Below are 20,689 nucleotides of genomic sequence, written 5' to 3'. Positions count from 1 at the left end.
AAGTGCTTTTCTATATTTCAGAATGCCTAATTTAATAGGGATATAGACATCTGGTTTCCTGACAGTGAGAAGCTATGGAAGTCAAGAAAGCAGTGCTTAGAAATATTTTCACACAAAAAGGTACTTCAGTCTAAATAGCAGTATTTTCTCAATTTTTTTTCCTCTCAAATAAAGTACTTTCTTATGAAAATCATAGAATTCTTGGGCTAGTACATTTGGATCAGAAATGTCAAGTGCTTTGTTTACATGCAGTAGCCTACAAGCATGAGAGTCAGTCATATTTGCTAATGGGCTGTTGTTGATGAGAAAACTTTGTCTCTTTGTCCAACATCAAATGTGCGTCGTATGCAGTATAGTTCTTTGGTAGAAAATACAGACAGCTGTGAGGCAGTACTCGCTAACAGAGAGTCATGGTTTTAGACATCTTGGGTGTCACTGATATAATGAAAGAAAGAATTTGGGTTAGATGTTTTAATGTCTGTAGTGCTTTAAGGGGAAACAAGTGCTGTGATAAGAAAAGAGGGTAGCAGTGCCCTACTAATAGCATGATTCAAGGAATGACCAGGACTCTGAATTCTCATGTCATTTGGCAGGTTTGGATTTTTTAAAAAATCTTCTACCAATAAAAGTTGATGTGCCACATTCTTACACTTAGATTCAGTTGAGAAAGAGACTTTGAGAAATAGGGTGGTTCATCATAGTAGGGTGTGAAATCCTGGTGGCCTGGTGTGTTATGATAATGGATTTATCAGCTCCACTCAAGTTTTGCATTTGGAATGCTTAGAGTAAACTTGTGAATTGGTGAACTGTAACTCTACAGAATAGTTTTGAAAGTTATTAGAGTTAGTTTATTTTCCTTGCTTTTCATCCCAAGAAGGCATCCTCTTAGGTATATCATATAACGTTCAGGGGAGATAACTGAGATGGAATTGCCGGTATATGTACTTTATGATAAATGCAATTAAAAGTGCCATGCAGACTGAGACTGGCTAGCCTAATTATATTGACTTGGACAACATCCCTGAAGTATTTTTATGGGAGAGAGAGCGGTCATTCATGACTTCAGCTGCAAAAGCGTGTTAATCGAACACTCTACAAACCCTAAAAATGATTATGTACATGTATAGTTATTGACATAGAAAGTTTTTCATGAGCTATCTAGAGAAAATGTAAGTTATAAAACTATGTATCTAGAAGCAAGTTAATCTTTGTGGAAAAAATATATATCTACATAGCATGGAAAAATATATACCGTAAAGTGTATCCTCAGGCTTAATCTACCTGCTAAATCTGTTGACCAAAGCTGTCTAGTGTGGCTGTGGCTCTAAATATGCTTCAGATATGGAAAACTTTTGGTAGCACTATTTACAAGCTTAGCTTAGCTAATGAATAGGGAAACTAATCTACATGGAAACTACATGAGGTTACAGGTTTTTTGCTTTTTTTCAATTGGAAATTTCTAAAAATTTGGAATGTATATTACTTGTATTTTTTAAAGCAATTATTTAGAAAAAAGCTTAATAATAGACCTTAATTCATTCATTTATTTAATCTTTCCAGGAGGGAAAAGATATAAAACACACATACACCTTCCCAGAGGAATTATGTTTTATTGGGGTACACCTATGCTGAGGATCAGAAAGTTTCAGGAAGCAAAACAAAGTCCCAGCTACCTAAAATGTCCAAGAACCTGGCAGGGTTTGGGTACAGTGGGGTCTTTTAAAAAATGAATTTTTATGGGGATGAGGTTAGGGGTGCACAGTGCAAAAATTAAATGAGCTTAAAAAAAAATTTGGAGAGCCAACCCTGATGGCCTAGTGGTTAAAGTTCAGCGCTCCTGCTTAGGTGGCCCGGGTTCATTTCCCAGTCACGGCACCATACCATCTGTCTGTCACTTGCTGTGCTGTGGGGGTGGCTCACATAGAAGAGCTGGAAGGACTTACAACCACGCACTGGGGCTTTGGGGAGAAAAAAAAAAGAGAGAAAGATTGGCAACCGATGTTAGCTCAGGGCAAATCTTTCCCGGAAAAAAAACTAGCAAAAGTTGAGAGAGTAATCCTAAGAGATCCTTTGAAGCTACCCAAGAGATTTTCCTCCTCAGACTTGTTTCCTTAGTTGTTGTTGACCTCCTCCACCCCCACCCTCACCCCCAAACTCAGCCTATAAATTTCTCTTTTGTCTTTTGAAAAAAACAGCAGATATAACAACTCTCTCTCTGAACACTTGGGTTTTCTTCATCAACTGTCCCATCTCTTCTGCTTCCATCTAAGCTTCTCAAAGGTGTGGTCTCTACTCACTGTCTTTACTGGTTTCTTTCTTTAACTCTTTACTATGGTTTCTACCCCCTTGTCTGTACTGAAAGGGCTTCCCCTAAGGTGAACAAACTCCTGACTGCCCAGTCCTTTAGGGATTTTAAAATTCTCATCGTTGTTGACCTCTTGATATTCTACATAAAGATCGGTAACCCCCATCCTTGCTCTGTGTTCACAGTGATCTATCAAAATTTTTCTTACTTTTATCTCTATAGGATAAAGTCAAACCTAAGCAAAGTCTTGAGCTGACCACCATCCACTCTACAGTTGAATCTCCTGCCTCCCCCTCTCCCACCGCACGTATTTTATGCTTTAGCAATACCACTTAATAGCCCATGTTTCATGTCTCTTGTGCCTTTTCATGTTCTGTTATTTCCTGTGCGTGGAATGTTCTTCTCCATCCTGTTAACTTGATCTTCGTCATCTTTCAAAATGACTCAGGATTCACCTTATACTTCCTTGATCATACTCCATAAGTTAATCATTTCTTATGTTTGAATTCACTATTTCTGTGTGGCTTATTTTAGGTATTTGTTATCTCCATGTATTTCCTTCTAGATTGTGGGTGCCGTCAGGGCAGAGTTTGGATTTTATTCATTCTCGCTTTAGTGCTTAGCACAGTGTTTGGCACAGATTCGATATCTGTTTCATGTTTGTTGAACAGAACTAAATGAGACTGTAAGTTTGGTGAGGGCACACATTTTATGAAAAATGCGTGGGCAAATAAGCCTAACTGGAACCACTTGATAAGGTGCAAAAAAAGAGATAGCAGAAAAAACTAACTATATTTGTTGTCTCCATTTTTATTAAACAAGTGTTAAAGAGATTCTTATCCTTAGACTGTCTTGTAAAGGAAATAGACATCTAAGTGGAGAAAAATGACTGGAATGAAATGTCATCTGACCAAAGGAAACTAAAGGTGAAATTGTAGAGCCTTTGGCCAAAATGTTTAACCTAAGTTGTTTTTTTTTTTTGTGAGGCGATCAGCCCTGTGCTAACATCTGCCAATCCTCTTCTTTTTTTGCTGAGGAAGACTTGCCCTAGGCTAACATCCATGCCCACCTTCCTCCACTTTATATGGGACGCCACCACAGCATGGCTTTCTAAGCAGTGCGTCAGTGCACGCTTGGGATCCGAACTGGCGAACCCTGGGCCGCCGCAGCAGAGTGTGCACACTTAACCGCGACGCCACTGGGCCAGCCCAGTTTAAGTTTTCAAATATTGGTAACAAAATATTGGCAGGTAGCTTTTAGACTGTAGTTTTTTCCTGCCCTTCTCTGATGAATAGATGAGATTGGTTAGTTGGATATAAATGGGTCCATGTCAAATGACTGAAAATAATTTTAAACTACCTGAGAGTATTTCCCTCTTCTCCATTATTTTATACTCTTCCTGGAGATTTAGCCTCATACTAAATTAATGCATATTTTGAATTACTAAAATTTACTTTTTAGAACTGTAAATCAGTTCCCAACTATTTACTATTCCAATAATTTGAATCCTGCAGGATTGGCTTCGTGCTGCAGGAAGCACCACTCTTTTCTTTTTCAGTCTCAGACAGGTGACGTGGAGGCTTGAAGCTCCCAAAACATTCTTAGGCTTATGGCTTTGTAACCTCTGTCTCCTGGAGCTGTTGTGGTTCCAGAGTCACAATAATTTGGATATAGTTCGGGTAATTTGGATGAAATATTTGGATAGCTTTTATTAACACATTTAACTTGGCTGGCAAAGGAGGTGACATGATACCGCAGGCCTGAGGGTCTTCTTCCACTTCTTCCGTACGCTTCCTAGGGGAGCTTTTGCTTTGCCCTTGTTAAAGCATGGTCAAGACCAGAGAACACTGATCTGGCTCTTTCATCTTACCCCTTTATCTCAACTCTACCTCTCAATGTAATTGTAATTGAGTTCTGAAGCTCAGGTGTGTTTTGTTCTGCTTTCTTTTTCTTTCCCAATGCTGTTTTACAAAAGTGTCTATTTCGTTTTGCCATCCATTTTATTTCTCTTTTCTTCCCTGATCCCCAAATCCTTTTAAAATTATTATTAATATTATGTATTCTACATGATACGATTTGGAATTTTTTTTATAAATGATTGATAATAATGAGGAGTTAAAAAACCCTTTGACAAATTATTAGGTCATTCCCAGATATATTTCTTAAAAATGTTTTATATTTTGAAAAGATAATGTTTGGAAAAAAAATGATGTATCGGGCCAGCCCCGTGGCTTAGCGGTTAAGTGCACGTGCTCTGCTAGTGGCGGCCCGGGTTCGGATCCCGGGCGCGCACCGATGCACCGCTTCTCCAGCCATGCTGAGGCCACATCCCACATACAGCAACTAGAAAGATGTGCAACTATGACATACAACTATCTACTGGGGCTTTGGGGAAAAAAAAAAGGAGGAGGATTGGCAATAGATGTTAGCTCAGAGCCGGTCTTCCTCAGCAAAAAGAGGAGGATTAGCATGGATGTTAGCTCAGGGCTGATCTTCCTCACCAAAAAAAAAAAAAAAATGATGTATGCATCTGGTGAGTTGAAATGGTTTAAATGGGTGAACAGTGAAAAGCAGATCTCCTTTCCACCCTTATTCCTCATTTCCTCTCTCTGGAGTCAACCATAGGTGCTAATTTTACTAATTTCTATTTTATCCTCCTGGGGTATTCTATGCATATATAAGCAGATAAATCTATTTTTGTGTGTGTGTGTGTGTGTGTGAGAGAGCAAGATTAGCCCTGAACTAACATCTATTGCCAATCCTCCTCTTTTTGCTGAGGAAGATTGGCCTTGGGCTAACATCCATGCCCATCTTCCTCTACTTTATGTGGGATGCTGCCACAGTATGGCTTGATAAGCAGTGGATAGGTCCTTGCCCAGCATCCGAACCTGTGAACGCCGGGCTGCTGAAGCAGAGTGTGAGAACTTAACCATTACACCACCAGGCCAGTCCCTAAATCTATTTTTTATAAGATTCAAAATTTATATTTTGGAACTTTGTGAGTAGTATTTATATTTTTGGAAGTTGTGAGTGAGGCTGGTAGTATTCATACTTTACAAAGTATGGTACTTTACCATGAATTTTTTTTAATGAAGTAAATATTGCTCTTGCATACCAGCATAAGGATATATCTTGTATATCTTCCAGTGTTAGTGGTCAGACATGGCCTATTGTCTGTTTTCAGTTGTGTTGAGTTTTGTACTAATTTGACCTGACCCCTTTGATTTGGAACATAAAGTATGAAATGTTTGATAGCAATTGGGGACCTGTAGGTGACAAGATGTTCTGTTCTCATATTAATCTGTTTTGCCAAAGTGTACTGAGCACCTTATCCTCCAACTTACCCTTTATCCTGACTCTCTCCAAGCACTTTACAAGAGCATATTATAGTCAGGATTTGAGGCACAAAGGAGTTGAGATTTTCACAGGCACACTCCATTACTTGGTAATGGAACCAAGCAACATCACCCAAGGTTCCTGGCTCCCTGGCTTTAAGCACCAATTCAGAATACTTTTACAAATGTGTTAGAACTCTGCCAGCTGCAGAGGTAGTCAGATGTAATGTGACACCTCTTCTTTCCAGAAAGTCATAGATTACCCCTCCACCCTCCAAAAAAACCTTTTAAAACGCTCCAGTTAAAGATCTTTTTCCATCCTATATTTCCTCATTTTTCAATTTGTTTGGTTTTCAGTTTTCCTGTCCCACCTACTGTTCCCCCTCAAGCTGCCCGAACAGATTTTGAGTAGATTTATGTTACTGATCCATTTTGCAATCTTAATGTTCTAATTCAAAACCCATGTATTAATGTGTACACTATCTGCATTCCTAGAAAGCTATTCCAATAGAGTATCCTGGAAAATGACCAATGAAGGCGCCTGGCATTGCTTTTAAGTCTTGAGACAAAAAAGAAGAAGGAAAAAAAAACCCCAGACTATTTGGAAGAGTTGTTAAGGCCTGGGGCCATGAAGAATAACTTTTTTAAGTTCCCATGATTGCTTGCTCACTAGCACTCATTTTAACTTGAATATGTCTCTAATATTACCATCTCTCAGTTTGTCTAGATTTAATTGTGTGTAAGATTATTGCCCTTGAATCGAAGAGGTTTGAGTTTAAGTGGTTCTGAAGCTTCCAGTTAAAAGATACTATTTAAACTTGGTGACTATTATTTTGACACTGACAGTTCAGCACCCTCTCCACCCACTTTTTATTCTTTGAACTGCCAAGTGCATAGAAGATAGCGATGTAACTTCTTTGACTTTTTGTTAAACATTTCTAAAATTTCTGTAGGCATTCTGCTTGAGACAGGTCTTTGATAAGAACTGTGGTGCCTGTCACAAGTGGCGTAGCACCTGCTCTGTGTTGTCTGCTATTGGTGATAAGTTTACACTGAAAAAGAACCTTTCCACCTGAAGGTTCCTGAAGTCCTAGATGAACACACAGTTCAGTTTTGACACAGTCAGTGCTGGGATAGAGGACAGCGGCAGACACTTAACACTCTATGGATAGAAAGAACAAACTGTCTTGTTCTAAAACAGGCTCTATCCTTAAACTCACAGATGAGGATCCTGATAGAGGGCAGCCCTGTATTTTCAAGGTGACTTGTGATATACTCATTATGAAATGTATTCCGTAGTCTAAACTTTGGTAAATTGTACAGACGAAACTTTTGTTCAACAGATGGGTTTGTGCTCAGTGAGTGTCTACTCTGCGTTATGGGCATTTGTGAATTGATTTCACAAAGTGTATTAGACATGGTCCTGGTAGTTATCTAGGAAATCGGCCAAGTTTAAAGACCACGTTTATAGTCATACTTTTTTCAAATTATTATTACAAGTCTGAGAGGAAAATTTCAGCCCATCCATAGGTGACAAAATTAGAGAGAGGTTAGATAACTAGCTTATATTTTACCCAGCTAATAAATGACAGAACCTAAGTTTTCTATGTCCATGTGCTTTCTACCACACTACAACTTCCTTTTATAATTAGTATCATTTATATATTTTAGAGCCTTACAACATCCCTGTAATCCCTATATTTTAGAGCTCTACAGCAAGTCTGTAATCCAAGTAGTATAGATATTAATATCATATTTTACAGATGAAGACATTTGAGTCCTAGAGAAATACAGTGTCTTGCCTGATGGCAGAAAACTATTAAGTGGTAGACCTGCGTGGTCTTAAACATACTCCCAATCCTGGATTCTCTGCTGTTTCAGCCTGCTGGAGGCTAGTGATTTTAGTACTCAGCAGCATTTCGTGAACCATTACCATGTGTAGTGTACTGTGCCAGATGCTATGAATCAATACTGAAGAAATAGCATTACACAGCTCCACTCTCCTTTATAATGTAATGGTGGAGTTAAGACTCTCACATGAGAAAAATACCTAACATTAAGTATAATTAAACTGTATAAGCAAAAGTAAACCAGTGCAACATTGTAAGTAAATATGTCACCACCAATGGTAAACAATTTGGAACATTATCTGGCTAGCATCAAACAGCCTCTGAGAAGTTTTTTAATGCTCATTCCTGCTGTTTGCTTCTAGGACCACAGACCAATAGTCATTTTTAGGCTTTCCAGCTCTACTTACTACTTCTCTGTAATCTTTAACCATATTCAAGTCTCTTCTGTTTTAAGAGGAATAATCTTGACAATTGCTGTCGATTCCCTACTCCCTCCTGTTCCTGCCTTGCTTATCAGCCCATCTTCTTTCTCCCTTTCTCATCAAAACTTCTCAAAATTTTGACTATACAGTCTGCTCTCTGATTGTTCCTTTTCTTTTCCTTCATGACTCTGCTTCTTGTGCCTGACTCTTAAATATCAGTGTCCTTGAGAGTTCTATTGTTCTACTGCTCTAATTGATAATATTTCCTATATCCTGATGATGTCCAAATCTTCATCTCAGCTCACATTTCTCATCCAGCTTCAGACTATTTCCCTGGGTAATCCACAGATGCCCCAGACTGAACATGTATAAAATGGAATTCATTATTTTCCCACTTAAAACTAGATCTCATCATATTTTCTTTGTACTTAATGGTATCACCAGTCACCTGGTCACCTGTACTAGAAACCTGGAGGTCAGCCTTGACTTCACCTTCCCCTTAGCCCCTATAATTCCTGAAAAGCTTGCTTTCTAAATTGATCTTGAATCTGCCACTATTTGTACTACCACTCTATTCCTTCAGATGCTCATCATCTCTCTCTTGTAGTTTTGCAGAATCTTTCTAACTCTTCTCCCTGCCTTCAATCTTGTTTCCCTCATATTTATCAGCTACACAACTGCCAGGGTGAGTTTTCCCAAAAAATTGGTTGTTGTATTCCCTTCCTTAAAACCTTTTAGTTTCTTCCTGTTTCCTACAGAATCAAGTTCAGCCTCTTACTGTAGCATGCAAGATCTCCCCTGAGGTTTATATTTAGATACTCCTGTTGCTGTCTTCTATTAGATGTCTTGTGGTTTCTCATATATACCATTGTATATTCTCCTTGCTATATATTTTTTCATAATATCTCGTCTTCTTTGTTTATCCTCCTTCCTTTCTCTGATTATTTTAGTAGAAAGCTTGATATCTGATAGTTGGAACTACAGAGGTCAATTCATTGCCTATATTTTGATTGATATTTAATACAGATCATATGCTAAGCCCTCAAGATAATGGGTTAGCAGGCTGTCAGAAGGTAGCATGTTGTATAGTATTACCTGTTTTAACCTATGCTGAGTACTGAGAGGATGCTGGAGTTACTGTGTGTTTGGACCCTTAGTTGAGGTTAGATAGTGAAGACTCTACCCAAACTCAAAACAAAAAGAAATGACATTCTGTATTAGTTATTATTAGGTCTATTGTAAGTAACTGAAAAATTGAAAAGAAGAATGGCTTAAATAAAATACAAGATTATTTATCTTTCACTGAAATTTCCAGAGATAGGCAATCCGTACCAATATGGCAGCTCAGTTCCATGAAGTCCTTAGGGACCTAGGTCCCTTTCAGCTCTTTGCTCCACTTTCCTTGGGGTGTGTTCCTTGGGCCCATAGTCCAAGGTGGCATCTGTTTTCTAGGTAATAGAATTGAGGAAGAGACAAAGAAAGAGGGCAATGGGCATACTCGGGCTATCTTTTAAGGATGATTCCCAGAAGCTACCTCAGAATACTTTATTTCTATCTCGTCAACTAGAACTTACTCATATACTCATTCCTAAATGGAAGTAGCTATGTATACAGTTAAAAATTCTTTTACTGTGGAGGAAGAGGAGAATGGATTTTCAGAGACAAATATCAAAAGATTCATCCAAACTTTTAGTCTCATGTTTAGTCTATACCTTCCTTTTTAGTCCTTTTTTCTGTTACTTACCACATGAACCGTACACACCAGCCAAAAGTCTTCATTACCCTTCCTTGTAAATGATTGCCTCCTCTTCTAAATCTTGTAGCACTTTTAATCTGTATTGCAATTATCATATGCTGAACTGTATTGCTGTCATTTGTCCTCATTGCAGCTTCCCTAAATCCTAAGGTTACACCACAGTGTAAATTTCTGGGGGCAGTGACCATGTCTTATATGTCTGCAATGCCTAGACTGGTGCCTTATAAATAATTAATTTCAATAAATATTTCTTATATGAGTAAATAAATAATTTTGATGATTTCTTGGTTTCTTGTAGAATTTTAGGAAAGGAAGATGGATCAACCTAGTGGAAGGAGTTTTATGCAAGTATTATGTGAAAAGTATAGTCCTGAAAACTTTCCTTACCGCCGTGGTCCTGGGATGGGAGTCCATGTCCCAGCCACACCTCAGGGCTCTCCTATGAAAGGTAAGAAAGATGGGACCTAAAACATTTATTTATTGGAGTTTACTTAAGACATTAAACCAGAATATTCCCTTATTTGCAAATGATTTCCTCTATTTTGAATTATGAGTCAAGTAGTCTTTCTCCCTTGCTATGATTTCAGTTTTTTAAAAAACCTGAAAGGACTTGTTTTTTTTTCAGACTGGCCAAAAGCCATTTTAGTTACACTTGTAGGGCAAGAACAATATTTTAGTGATAATATTTCACATGCATATTCTTTCAGGGAACTTGGAGGGTGCAAGATAGTGCAAGACTGGCCTGTGTCCTCAAGGACCACAGCCTAATTGGATTACAAGATATTCCCATTTACAAATATGTGACACAACATAGTTTATGTTGAACCAAATGAATGGCACAGTGATTGGGAAAGAAATTTAGAAGCGAGTTAATTAATATGATCATGAAAGGATTCAAAGCTGTGAGACTTGAACCAGTCCTTCAGGAATGTAGCGTTTGGTTAGAGAGGAGATAAGGACGTTCTAGGAGAGGGATTATGATGTGAGCAAAGATCTACAACTAGAAACGTGCAGGGTATGTTTTTTGCTTGCATTTTAGCTTAATGTTGTAATTAACAGTTCTTGGAAGTAGTTCTTTGTAATTATGTGGGATTAATATTGAACAGTGTTTTAGTTCTTATGTCTGAAGGTTGCTGAGTGTTCGTTATTTCTCAATGCAACTATCTTATCACTCCATATAAACTGGAATGGCACAAAGAAATGAACTTCTTAGTTGGTAATTTTTTTTCAGGATCCCTTCCTATTCTGAAAAATTTGATATTGAAAAGTACTAAGTTGAAAAGTCACATAATTTGAAGCTTCCATTAATTAAATACTAACTTTGTGAGTCCTTGTTTTATACCAAGTAGGGAAAGAGTGGTTGAATTCTCATGTTTATCCTTTTTACTAGAGATAGTAAGAGCAATTTTATTGACACATGTATTTTTGAACCAGGCAATAGTTTGATTACCCCAGTTTGACCAAATTCTTTGAATAGTTTAAGACTCTGAAACACTTTCTCCCATTACAATTATATTTTTTAAAAAGTCTAATTTTTGTAAGGGACAGATTCTACACGGCTATGAAATGAGAATGATTGATGGACAAGTATGAGAGAAAGAGATGTAGATTTCTAAATGGATCCACTTAAGTGAGGAAGATTGCTTGAATGATATGAACTTGAAGAACAGAAATGGTTTAGCACGTGGACTACCTAATGGTTTGAGATAATTTTCAAAGGCAGCGAAAGGTGAAAATACACATCAGGCAGAGAGAAAAGAGCTATCCAGAATGACACTTTTGAACTAAATTAAAAAAAGAAAGAAGAGGCCAATAAAAGACAGTGGTATTTCAGACATGAATCGCATGGATCTAGTGTTCAGATGATAAGATGATAGCATGGATGATGGCCCTGTTGTTGGTTACTGAGATAAACAATGCTGCCAGGAGTTAAAACCTATAGAACATTTTTGGTAGTACTGGTCCAGTACACTTCTAATCTCCTCCTGGGCTATATTTGGCTGTTTCCCCTTAGAATTCAATACCCTTGGATCCCATCATATCCTGTATTTTCCAGGTCCTTGTGTAATTTCACACAATTTGATTTTGATTCCTGGGGGCTGAGTATATGTAGACAAGAATTAGGCTGACGCAGAAAGTGTTTTGTTTCCTCTGTGATTCAGATCGCCTCAACCTCCCAAGTGTACTGGTGTTGAACAGCTGTGGAATAACCTGTGCAGGAGATGAAAAAGAAATTGCTGCTTTCTGTGCTCATGTGTCGGAACTAGATCTTTCTGACAACAAACTGGAAGACTGGCATGAGGTGAAGTTTTTATATTGCTGCATTTTGGTGAGATCCAGCAATAGCCATTGTATTATTGTTTATGTTATGTATTCTGCTGAATTCTGGTTCTCACTTGAGATTCTTGTTGTCTGTATGTCTCAAGATAAATAACCAGCGACTTCAACTGTTTGGTGATTTTTCAGTTAGCTTTCTTATTGCTAATTTGTTTTTCATTAATGTAAAAAGCTCTGAAGAACTTTATTTCAGATATCAAGAAGTTAATGAGATTACGGAGGTTTAGACTGCTAACAATGCATTAAATGTTCTGCTATTTCACTAGTTTACACATCCTATGCTCATTCTCTGCTACTACTTCAATATTTATTTTTACAAGTTGACATAAAAATTGCTTGAGCTTGAAACTAAGATTATAAAAATATTTATTCTTGTTACTAATGTTTATTCCAAATATTTTAGAACTTTTCCCTGTACTGTTAAGTCTCTTTGGTGGTTTGACATAACTGATGCCTTTTGACCTTAGAGTGACTCTACACCAAGTACACAAATAGAATTAGTATAATCTCCTCTCTCATTATTATATATAATATTACCTACTTGATTATAACATTACCTGATGAAGCTACCCTTAAGAATAAGGGAAAAATAGTTCTTCCTACTTGATTCATTCTCTTGCCTTAATTTAGGCTCTTAATTCTTGCTTGGACTACTGGAAAAACTTCCTACTGGGGTTTCTTGCCTCTAGTTTTATTCTGCTTCCTCTAAGCAATCGTCTACAGTGCTACCAGACTCCTTTTAATAAATGAAACACGATTATGACATGCTTGAAGTCCTTTAGTTGCTTTTCATTGCCTAGAAACTAAGGTCTGAACTCTCTAATCACAGCCCTCCATCATATGGCCCTTTGCTATTTCTAGAGCTTTATCTCCATCTTCAGCCATATGCTTTTTCTTGCAGCTCATGATATACTCTTGACATGAAAAGCTTCCTTGCTTTTATTCATTCTGAATCTATTGCTCTCTTTCTCCTCTTGTCTACCCGGCCACTTCCCATGTATCTTTCAAGACTTGGCTCAAGTTACTATTCCTCTGTGAAACTTTCCCTGGCTCTCAGGCAGAGTCAGATTATCCCAGCACCTGTAGCATGCTGCTATGAAAGGATTTATCACCTTGTAGTGCAATCACTTGCTTACTTGACAGTTTTCCTACTAGACTATGAGCTTATTCAAAGTAGAGATTTTTGTCTTTTTTTATCATCAGCACTAAGCATACTAGGCACATACTATAACGTAGTTTCTTCAGTTTTTCTTATATTTATCCATTTTATTGTCTTGTTTAATCTGGTAACTTGGTTATATTTCCTATTTTTATTAAGAAGTTTACCAAAATTCTTTGAGGTGCATGTCACTTTTGATTTCTAAGTGACTTGTTAGTATATGCAGATTTACTGGGCTGTTCTGTGAAACTATGTCTATTTGCTCGTGTATTTATTCATTGATTTGCTTATCTAAACAACTAGTATAGTTTACTGTTCAACAAATCACAGTCTATGCCTTTTTGGTCCTTTGAGATGCTTAATTGACATGCATGCTGTGTTCACACTGGAAAAAGAACTACCTTGTCAATCCTGCTTCTCCAGGATTCCCACAGTAGTCCTACTGCTGAACCTCTGGTAAGATTTGTGACCTGCCTGGGTGACAGATCAGACCAAATCTTCCTCTGAATCATTTCAGCTCCTATGTTCACAGGCTGATTCCCCTAAATTTATTTCTTTGGGAGTATAAAATTTCACAAAGTTTTTATGCTTTGTGCTTTGACCTATGCTTTGAACACATACTTTACTACCTGGTGGGAACAGCTTAATAGTGTTGCAGTGTTACCTCAGAAGAATGATTTATGTCAATATGGGTCAGGACACGGGATTTGCACTAGGTAATTCAGCCTTTTCTCTGCTTAGACAAAGGTCTACACTGAATATTTCTTAGGCCAAATTGACATATATAGCCAGTTTATTTGTGGTCTATTTGTACTCAGTTTGTCTTTTCCTGTGTATGCTGTATAGTTTATTTTCATATAAACGTTTGTTGCTGCTACCCTTCAGGTTTCCATTTTCCAATTTATTTTTGTTTTCCTCATTCCTTTATATTTTGTCCTTAGCCTTAACTGTAGTTGATCCTAATCTTCTAGAATATATATCAGAGCACAGAGAGATGGGAGAAATACTGACAGCAAAGAATATTGATTTTTAGGATTGATTAAACTCTTTGCCAGGCTACAAATGCTTCATAGGTCACACTTTTAAGACATGACATTTCAACCCCGTTACAACCCATATGTCTGATTACCAAAAAGATCATTTGTCCCTGGTCATTAACTTACTTTATTTCAGCAGTATTTGATATAGCAATGTGGAACAAAATAGTATCGTTTGTTTTTTTAGTGTTTTGAATGGTCAGTAATGTTATGAGTAACTTCTTTGGTAGTTTAAACGGCTGGCTGCTGTATATCCAGAGACTAAGATACATATGAATGAGAAGTGTAGTTCTTTGAGAGGAGGCAAAAATTTGTCTCCATCCTTCTAAAATTGGGCATCTATGTGTAAAAAAAAGGTGGCATGTTTTAGCTTTCGACTTGAATTTTTGGGTAAGTAGATTTTTGTCTGACCTTTCCCAAGGTATCTCCTTTTTTCTCCCTTCCTTATCAAAACCATTTTATAAAAGAAATTAAACCAAGTAGTTGAGAGGAGAGAGGAATTAGCCACTCAGGTGAGGTAGAGAATAGCTTGGGTATAAGTTACAGATTGTTATCTTGCAACCCTTGCCCCATTTTTCTTAAAACATTAGTTTCTTCCTTTGTAGAAGCCAAAGTAGAGGGTCCCCTATTAAATCATTGAATTGTGGAGACCTAAAAGGTGATCTAAGTTCATCTCCATGTTTCTCTCTACTCTTGCACATGAGTATACTCAACTCACTCTAGCAGGAGGAGTCGTTTTTATTTTTAGAATTTAAAAGAGAAATCAATATACTACCATAGAAACTCACCGAATGTTTGTCAGCCTTTGCTATTGGGATGTTTTTCTGTCATAAGTAAATTTACCTGTGTGAGGAATATAATATTTTCCAGAATCTTATCATTAATTTAAGGTTATCCAAAAATCCTTTTTAATTTTAGCCTTTTAAAGAAAATATTTTTAACATATATTATTTTTCCTGCTTGAATTATTAGATGATAGTCCAATTTTATCTTTTTAGAATATTCCAAGGCTAATGAGTTATTATTCTAAGTCTTTATTCTTATTGGACAATAGTGTAGATGCAGACTATGAAAAAGATTACATCACGTATCTGCTAGCCTTGGGAATTCTCCCAGAAATTGCTTCAAAAACCCTTAAGTTATCAATTTTGGGGGTATTTTCCTCTTTGTTATAAAAAATAAAATATGAAGGATGGTGGTTAGCAAAAGGTTTATGTTTTGTTTTTATTTAACTGGGGTTGTACTATAATTAGCAATTATTCTTCAGTCTTTAGTCAGAGTGTAATTCCTCCTCATCCTTTTTTGCCCTTAAAAGAGGTAAAACATAGCTGGTCGTCATCTTCTGTATGAAAGTCCTCATATCTGTAGTATTCAGGTGGTAGAATGCAGTAGAGGATTAGTCCCTGTGTAGACTATTTAGCTGCATTGTGGCCGCAGATTAAACTCCAAATCCTAGCGTATATCACACAAATGCTTGGTACCATTTGGTCACAAAAGGGATCAAGCAGGAGAATATATGCAGAATGGTGTAAATTCCTACATTTTAAACTGAAGCCTAGTGTATTTTCTCTAAAAGATAGCTCATTTCTTCATTTGCAAAATGAGGATAAAAATGGTACCACTTGAAAGGGTTAGTGTGTAGAGTAGATGAAATCGTGTATGTGACGACTATTCCCTCTGACATACTTTTCTGAACCTTCTTGGAATTAATCTACTTCTCACTGATTTTAGAGCTCCTGAACTGTACAGTACGCAGTAGATCTGATGTAAAGTACATATTACCTTTTCTTTCTACCCGTGGTTCTCAATACTGGATACCTTTTTGGCATTGCCTATGGAGCTCTGAAAAGAAACAGGTATTCAGGTCCCAGCCATGAAGCTTGTCCCACCTATGAACCTTCTGATTCAGTAGTTTATGGTGGATCCTGGGAATCTACCAATGATTTTAATTTTATTTATTTATTTTTTCCCTGAAAGCCCCAGTAGATAGTTGTATGTCATAGTTGCACATCCTTCTAGTTGCTGTATGTGGGATGTGGCCTCAGCATGGCCGGAGAAGCGGTGCGGCGGTGCGCGCCCAGAATCCGAACCCCGGGCCGCCAGCAGCAGAGCGCGCGCACTTAACTGCTAAGCCACGGGCCGGCCCTACCAATGATTTTAAATGTGACATTTTCAAGTTAAAATAAATATGATATGACATGTAGCCAGGGTTGCAATATTGGTTCATACTATGGTTATCATATTAGTAATATGATTTCTTGAATGATTTTGTGCCATTAATATATTCAACAAACATTCAGTGCCCACTATGCAGTAGTGAACTAGGTAAGTACTGTCCCCACTTTCATACTTTCTGCTGGGGAATAGGTAAGGAAACAGGTTTCTAAAAGATATTCTAAAACAATCACTATGTTAAGTGCTTTACACATGTATCTCATTTAATTCTACCAACAATCGTGTAAAATAGGTGAGTACTATTTTCTCTATGTTACAAATGAGGAAACTGAGATTTGGAAAGGTTAAGTAAACTGTCAAACCACACAGCTAGAAAGTGCTGGAACCTGGTTTGAACCTAGGTTTTCTGACTCTAGAAACAATTCTAACTCTTCTGTTGTACTCATTTTTTCATACCATTTAGTTACCACATTGCCTGGCTGTTTAATGCTTAATACATTTACTGGGCTTCTACAATTTATTTCATACTTGTTTAAGCTAGTTCTTCATTTTTTTCTGGTTATATTTATAATTTACTAGTTGTGGTATATTGGAAAGAACAGTGGCTCTGATTTTTAAATCCTAGGTTTGGCTTCTGTGACTCTGAGACCTTAGTCAAATTATTTAACATCTCTGAGCCTCAGTTTCCTCATTTATTAAAATGAAAACAGTATTAGCTGTCTTGCAGGTTGTTTCGAGAATTTAGTGAAATAAGCTGTATCAAGGAGACTAGTACTATGCAGAGCAAATAGTTAAGGTCAATAATTGTTATTTCCTTTTTTTTTTGTGAGGAAGATCAGCCCTGAGCTAACATCTGATGCCAATCCTCCTCTTTTTGCTGAGGAAGATTGGCCCTGGGCTAACATCCGTGCCCATCTTCCTCTGCTTTATATGGGATGCCGCCACAGCATGGCTTGACAAGCAATGCGTCAGTGCGCATCCAGATCCGAACCTGCAAACCCTGGGCCACCTAAGTGGAGTGCGTGCACTTAACCACTGCACCACCAGGCCGGCCCCTCCTTTTTTTTTCCTTTTGTCTGTCAAGTAGCTAGCTAAATCGTTAAATTGATGATCATGTTTTCTCTTTCATTATGTAGTTATGGATGCTTTTTGTTTTTGAGTAAATATATTCTAAAGTTTGGTACATCTTTGAATCAAGCAGGAACTTTTCTAAGTGATTGTGACTATGTAGTCAATTTTGAACACCTGAATTGTGGTCGTCAATAAACCTTTAATTAGCCTTGTTGTACTGAGGGTGGAAGGAAGGAGATATTCAAAGAGAATTACATTACCCAATCTCAGCTCTTTAGAAACTTATAGCCTAAAATGTCATCTAAAGTATCTTTTCTGCATTTATCAGAGAGTATCATATAGAGCAGAATCAAAAACCTTGCCAAAGGCAACATGGGAAATCTTTCTTTTGTACCATTAATTTTCAGTCATGCCACTATTTCACAGAAAGAGATGAAATTATTGCCAAGATTTGTTGAAATTATTTATGCCCCTCTATGGGTACCATCACTAAATAGGACTCCCAAACATAAATGGCCCTTTGCCTGGAAACCCACTCACTGAGGCTTTCTTGAGCATGTTTGCTATTTAAAAGCTCTGATTACTGCCTGATACACTTTTCTTTTTTTCTCCCTAGGTCAGTAAAATTGTGTCAAATGTTCCCCAGTTGGAGTTTCTAAACCTGAGTTCCAATCCTCTGAATTTATCGGTTTTAGAAAGAACGTGTGCTGGGTCCTTCTCTGGGGTTCGCAAACTTGTCCTCAACAACAGCAAAGCTTCTTGGGAGACAGTCCACACGATACTGCAGGAGTTACCAGAGTAAGCCCAGAGAGCATGATGGAGAGGGAGCTATGTTGCCATCTGTGTTAATACATAGAATTACTGCTGATCTCCCATCTCAGAAATACTAGAACTGAAGATTGAATGGAGAATGAGGTTAGAAAAATGAAGTAATTAGAATGAGGGTATGAGGGTAATCTAGTAGCATTTTCATTGGAATCCTTGCTCGTGTTGAGTAACTCCAAGACATAGGATATGTCATCCTTTGGCTAGAAAATATCCCTGAGAAGCACTTATCATTTCTAGATCAACCCAACCTTTCTCCATTTTAATCTTCTGATTACCTGATTTCAGAATTTTGCCTCAGCCCTTTTCTTGGGGAGGAAAAAAAAAATCGTGGTATCTCTAAAATGTATTAACACTCAGATCATTAAGTGCCCAGCAGGCCAGATGGGAAAATGGACCTGGCATTCTTTTCAATAATTGAAGCAAGAAATTATACTTTTGTTTGTCAGTTTAGAAATGCTTTGTTATGTTTTGTTTTTCTCTATCTTTTTATATGCACATAAATATTCAAAGGAAGTAGTTTAAAGAAATATATGAAGCTGTAGTTTCTTTGACGTCTAAATATGGAAATTATCAAAGCCTTTCAGAATCTGGTCTCAACCCACTTATTCCACCTTAGTTTCTCACTCTGAGACTGGTTTCCTCACTGCGTGGAACACCTAGCATGGCAGCGAATGAGCTTTTAAGTCCCAGTTCTACTTACTATCCATATGACCTTTGGTAAGCTAAGTAACCCCTTTGAGCTCTGTTTCCTTGTCTGTCAAATGGGCATAATTGTATTTACCTTGCAGAAATAGAAGTACAGTCTATAAAGCACCTGGCACAGGGCCTGACACGGGGTAGGAATTCAATGATAGTTGTTATTTCTATTTCTAAACATTTGTTCATGTTGTTTCTGGAGTTTCCTTCTATCTCCTCTGAAGCTATGCAAGTCCACCCCTCCTTCAGGGCCATGCATCCTTTCCTAATTATTCTCACTACAACTTCAATTCCATTCCTGTATGAACTACTATTGTAATTACAGTTAGTACCGCTTAATTTAGCACTTAATTATTTAAGCACAAAATTGACTTAGTACTGGGTTATATCATTCTCTGCTTGTTTTATGTATTTTAAGTTTTGTCTTCCCAGCTATCTTTGAAGCTTCAGGAAGACATCTTTATATTTTCTCTGCAACACCTAGCAGAATTTCACACACAGTAGGCACTTATTGATTGAATGAATGAAAATAGAAAAGCAAAGTAGAAACAACTGCTTTAAACAATGAAATATTTTCTTTTTTCTCTGCAGTTTGGAGGAGCTCTTCCTGTGCCTTAATGACTATAAAACAGTGTCTTGTCCTTCTATTTGCTGTCATTCTCTTAAGCTACTACATATAACAGACAATAACCTCCAAGACTGGACTGAAATACGAAAATTAGGAGTTATGTTTCCTGCACTGGATACCCTCGTCCTGGCCAACAATCATTTGAATGCTATTGAGGAGCCTGATGATTCATTGGCCAGGTTGTTTCCTAATCTGCGATCCATCAGCCTCCACAAGTCAGGTGAGGTACAGGCTTGTTCTCATTCTGCATGCAAATTGATCTGAGCTTATGCATGAAATGCAGTGAAGGTATATTTCTTTCAGTCATAGCTCTGCCTTCTTATAGGATGAATTTTCAAGAGTGACATGCAGATGCCTATTGATTAACTAAATTTAAGGTATTCATTTTCATAAATGCTCTGATAAATATCAAGTGGCATAGCATTATACTAGCTATTTATATTTTATATATTAAAGGGGTCATGCTATGAAAGGAGTGAAGTGAAGTTGATGAACTGGATAGTAAAATGCAGAGAAAAATAGTACAGAGAATTATAAACTAGACTGTTTTATCTGGGTTTGGGTTAAGGAATCCCAACCTGCTATGCCTTTCAAATGCTTGCTTTTCTAGTATTTATATACAGTTGATTGCCTGTTTGTTGCCGTCTGATTCTGTGTATCTCAGGAATGAATATTTTAGCCTATTTTTTAAAATTAATAAACTTTATTTTTTAGAGCAGTTTCAGATTCACAGCAAAATTGAGCAGAAAGTACAGAGTTCCCAAATACTCCCTGCCCCCACACATGCACAGCCTCCCCCACTATCAACATCATCCCAGCACCAAAGTGGTACATTTGTTACAATCGATCCTACACTGACACACCATCACTCAAAGTCCATAGTTTACATTAGAGATCACTCTTGGTGTTGTACGTTTTATGGGTTTGGACAAAGGTATGACACATCTTCGCCACTGTAGAATCGTACATAATAGTTTCACTGCCCTAACGATCCTCTGTGCTCTGCCTATTCATCCTTCCCTCCCCACTAATCCCTGGCAACCACTGATCTTCTTACTGTCTCCATAGTTTTACCTTTTCCAGAATGTCA

General features: G+C 37.5%; 1 protein-coding gene across 2 annotated transcripts in view; it reads left to right on the top strand.

The window, feature by feature from the left end:
* TBCEL (tubulin folding cofactor E like) overlaps positions 1-20,689 on the top strand; it is a 71,819-nt gene that overhangs the window by 12,578 nt on the left and 38,552 nt on the right. Inside the window, exons 2-6 of one of the 2 annotated variants that reach the window (XM_058544994.1) lie at positions 22-120; positions 9,967-10,116; positions 11,831-11,970; positions 18,064-18,245; positions 19,563-19,819. In XM_058544994.1, coding sequence (XP_058400977.1) covers positions 9,984-10,116; positions 11,831-11,970; positions 18,064-18,245; positions 19,563-19,819 — 712 coding nt within the window. In that variant the 5' untranslated portion in view covers positions 22-120; positions 9,967-9,983. The remainder of the gene's footprint in view (positions 1-21; positions 121-9,966; positions 10,117-11,830; positions 11,971-18,063; positions 18,246-19,562; positions 19,820-20,689) is intronic. The other variant, XM_058544993.1, reaches the window with a different exon arrangement.

Source organism: Diceros bicornis, chromosome 7 (genome assembly GCF_020826845.1).
Source record: "Diceros bicornis minor isolate mBicDic1 chromosome 7, mDicBic1.mat.cur, whole genome shotgun sequence".
NCBI classification, from domain to species: Eukaryota; Metazoa; Chordata; class Mammalia; order Perissodactyla; family Rhinocerotidae; genus Diceros; species Diceros bicornis.
Note: the sequence above shows the minus strand (reverse complement) of the source record. Positions and strands in the feature narration are given on the sequence as shown.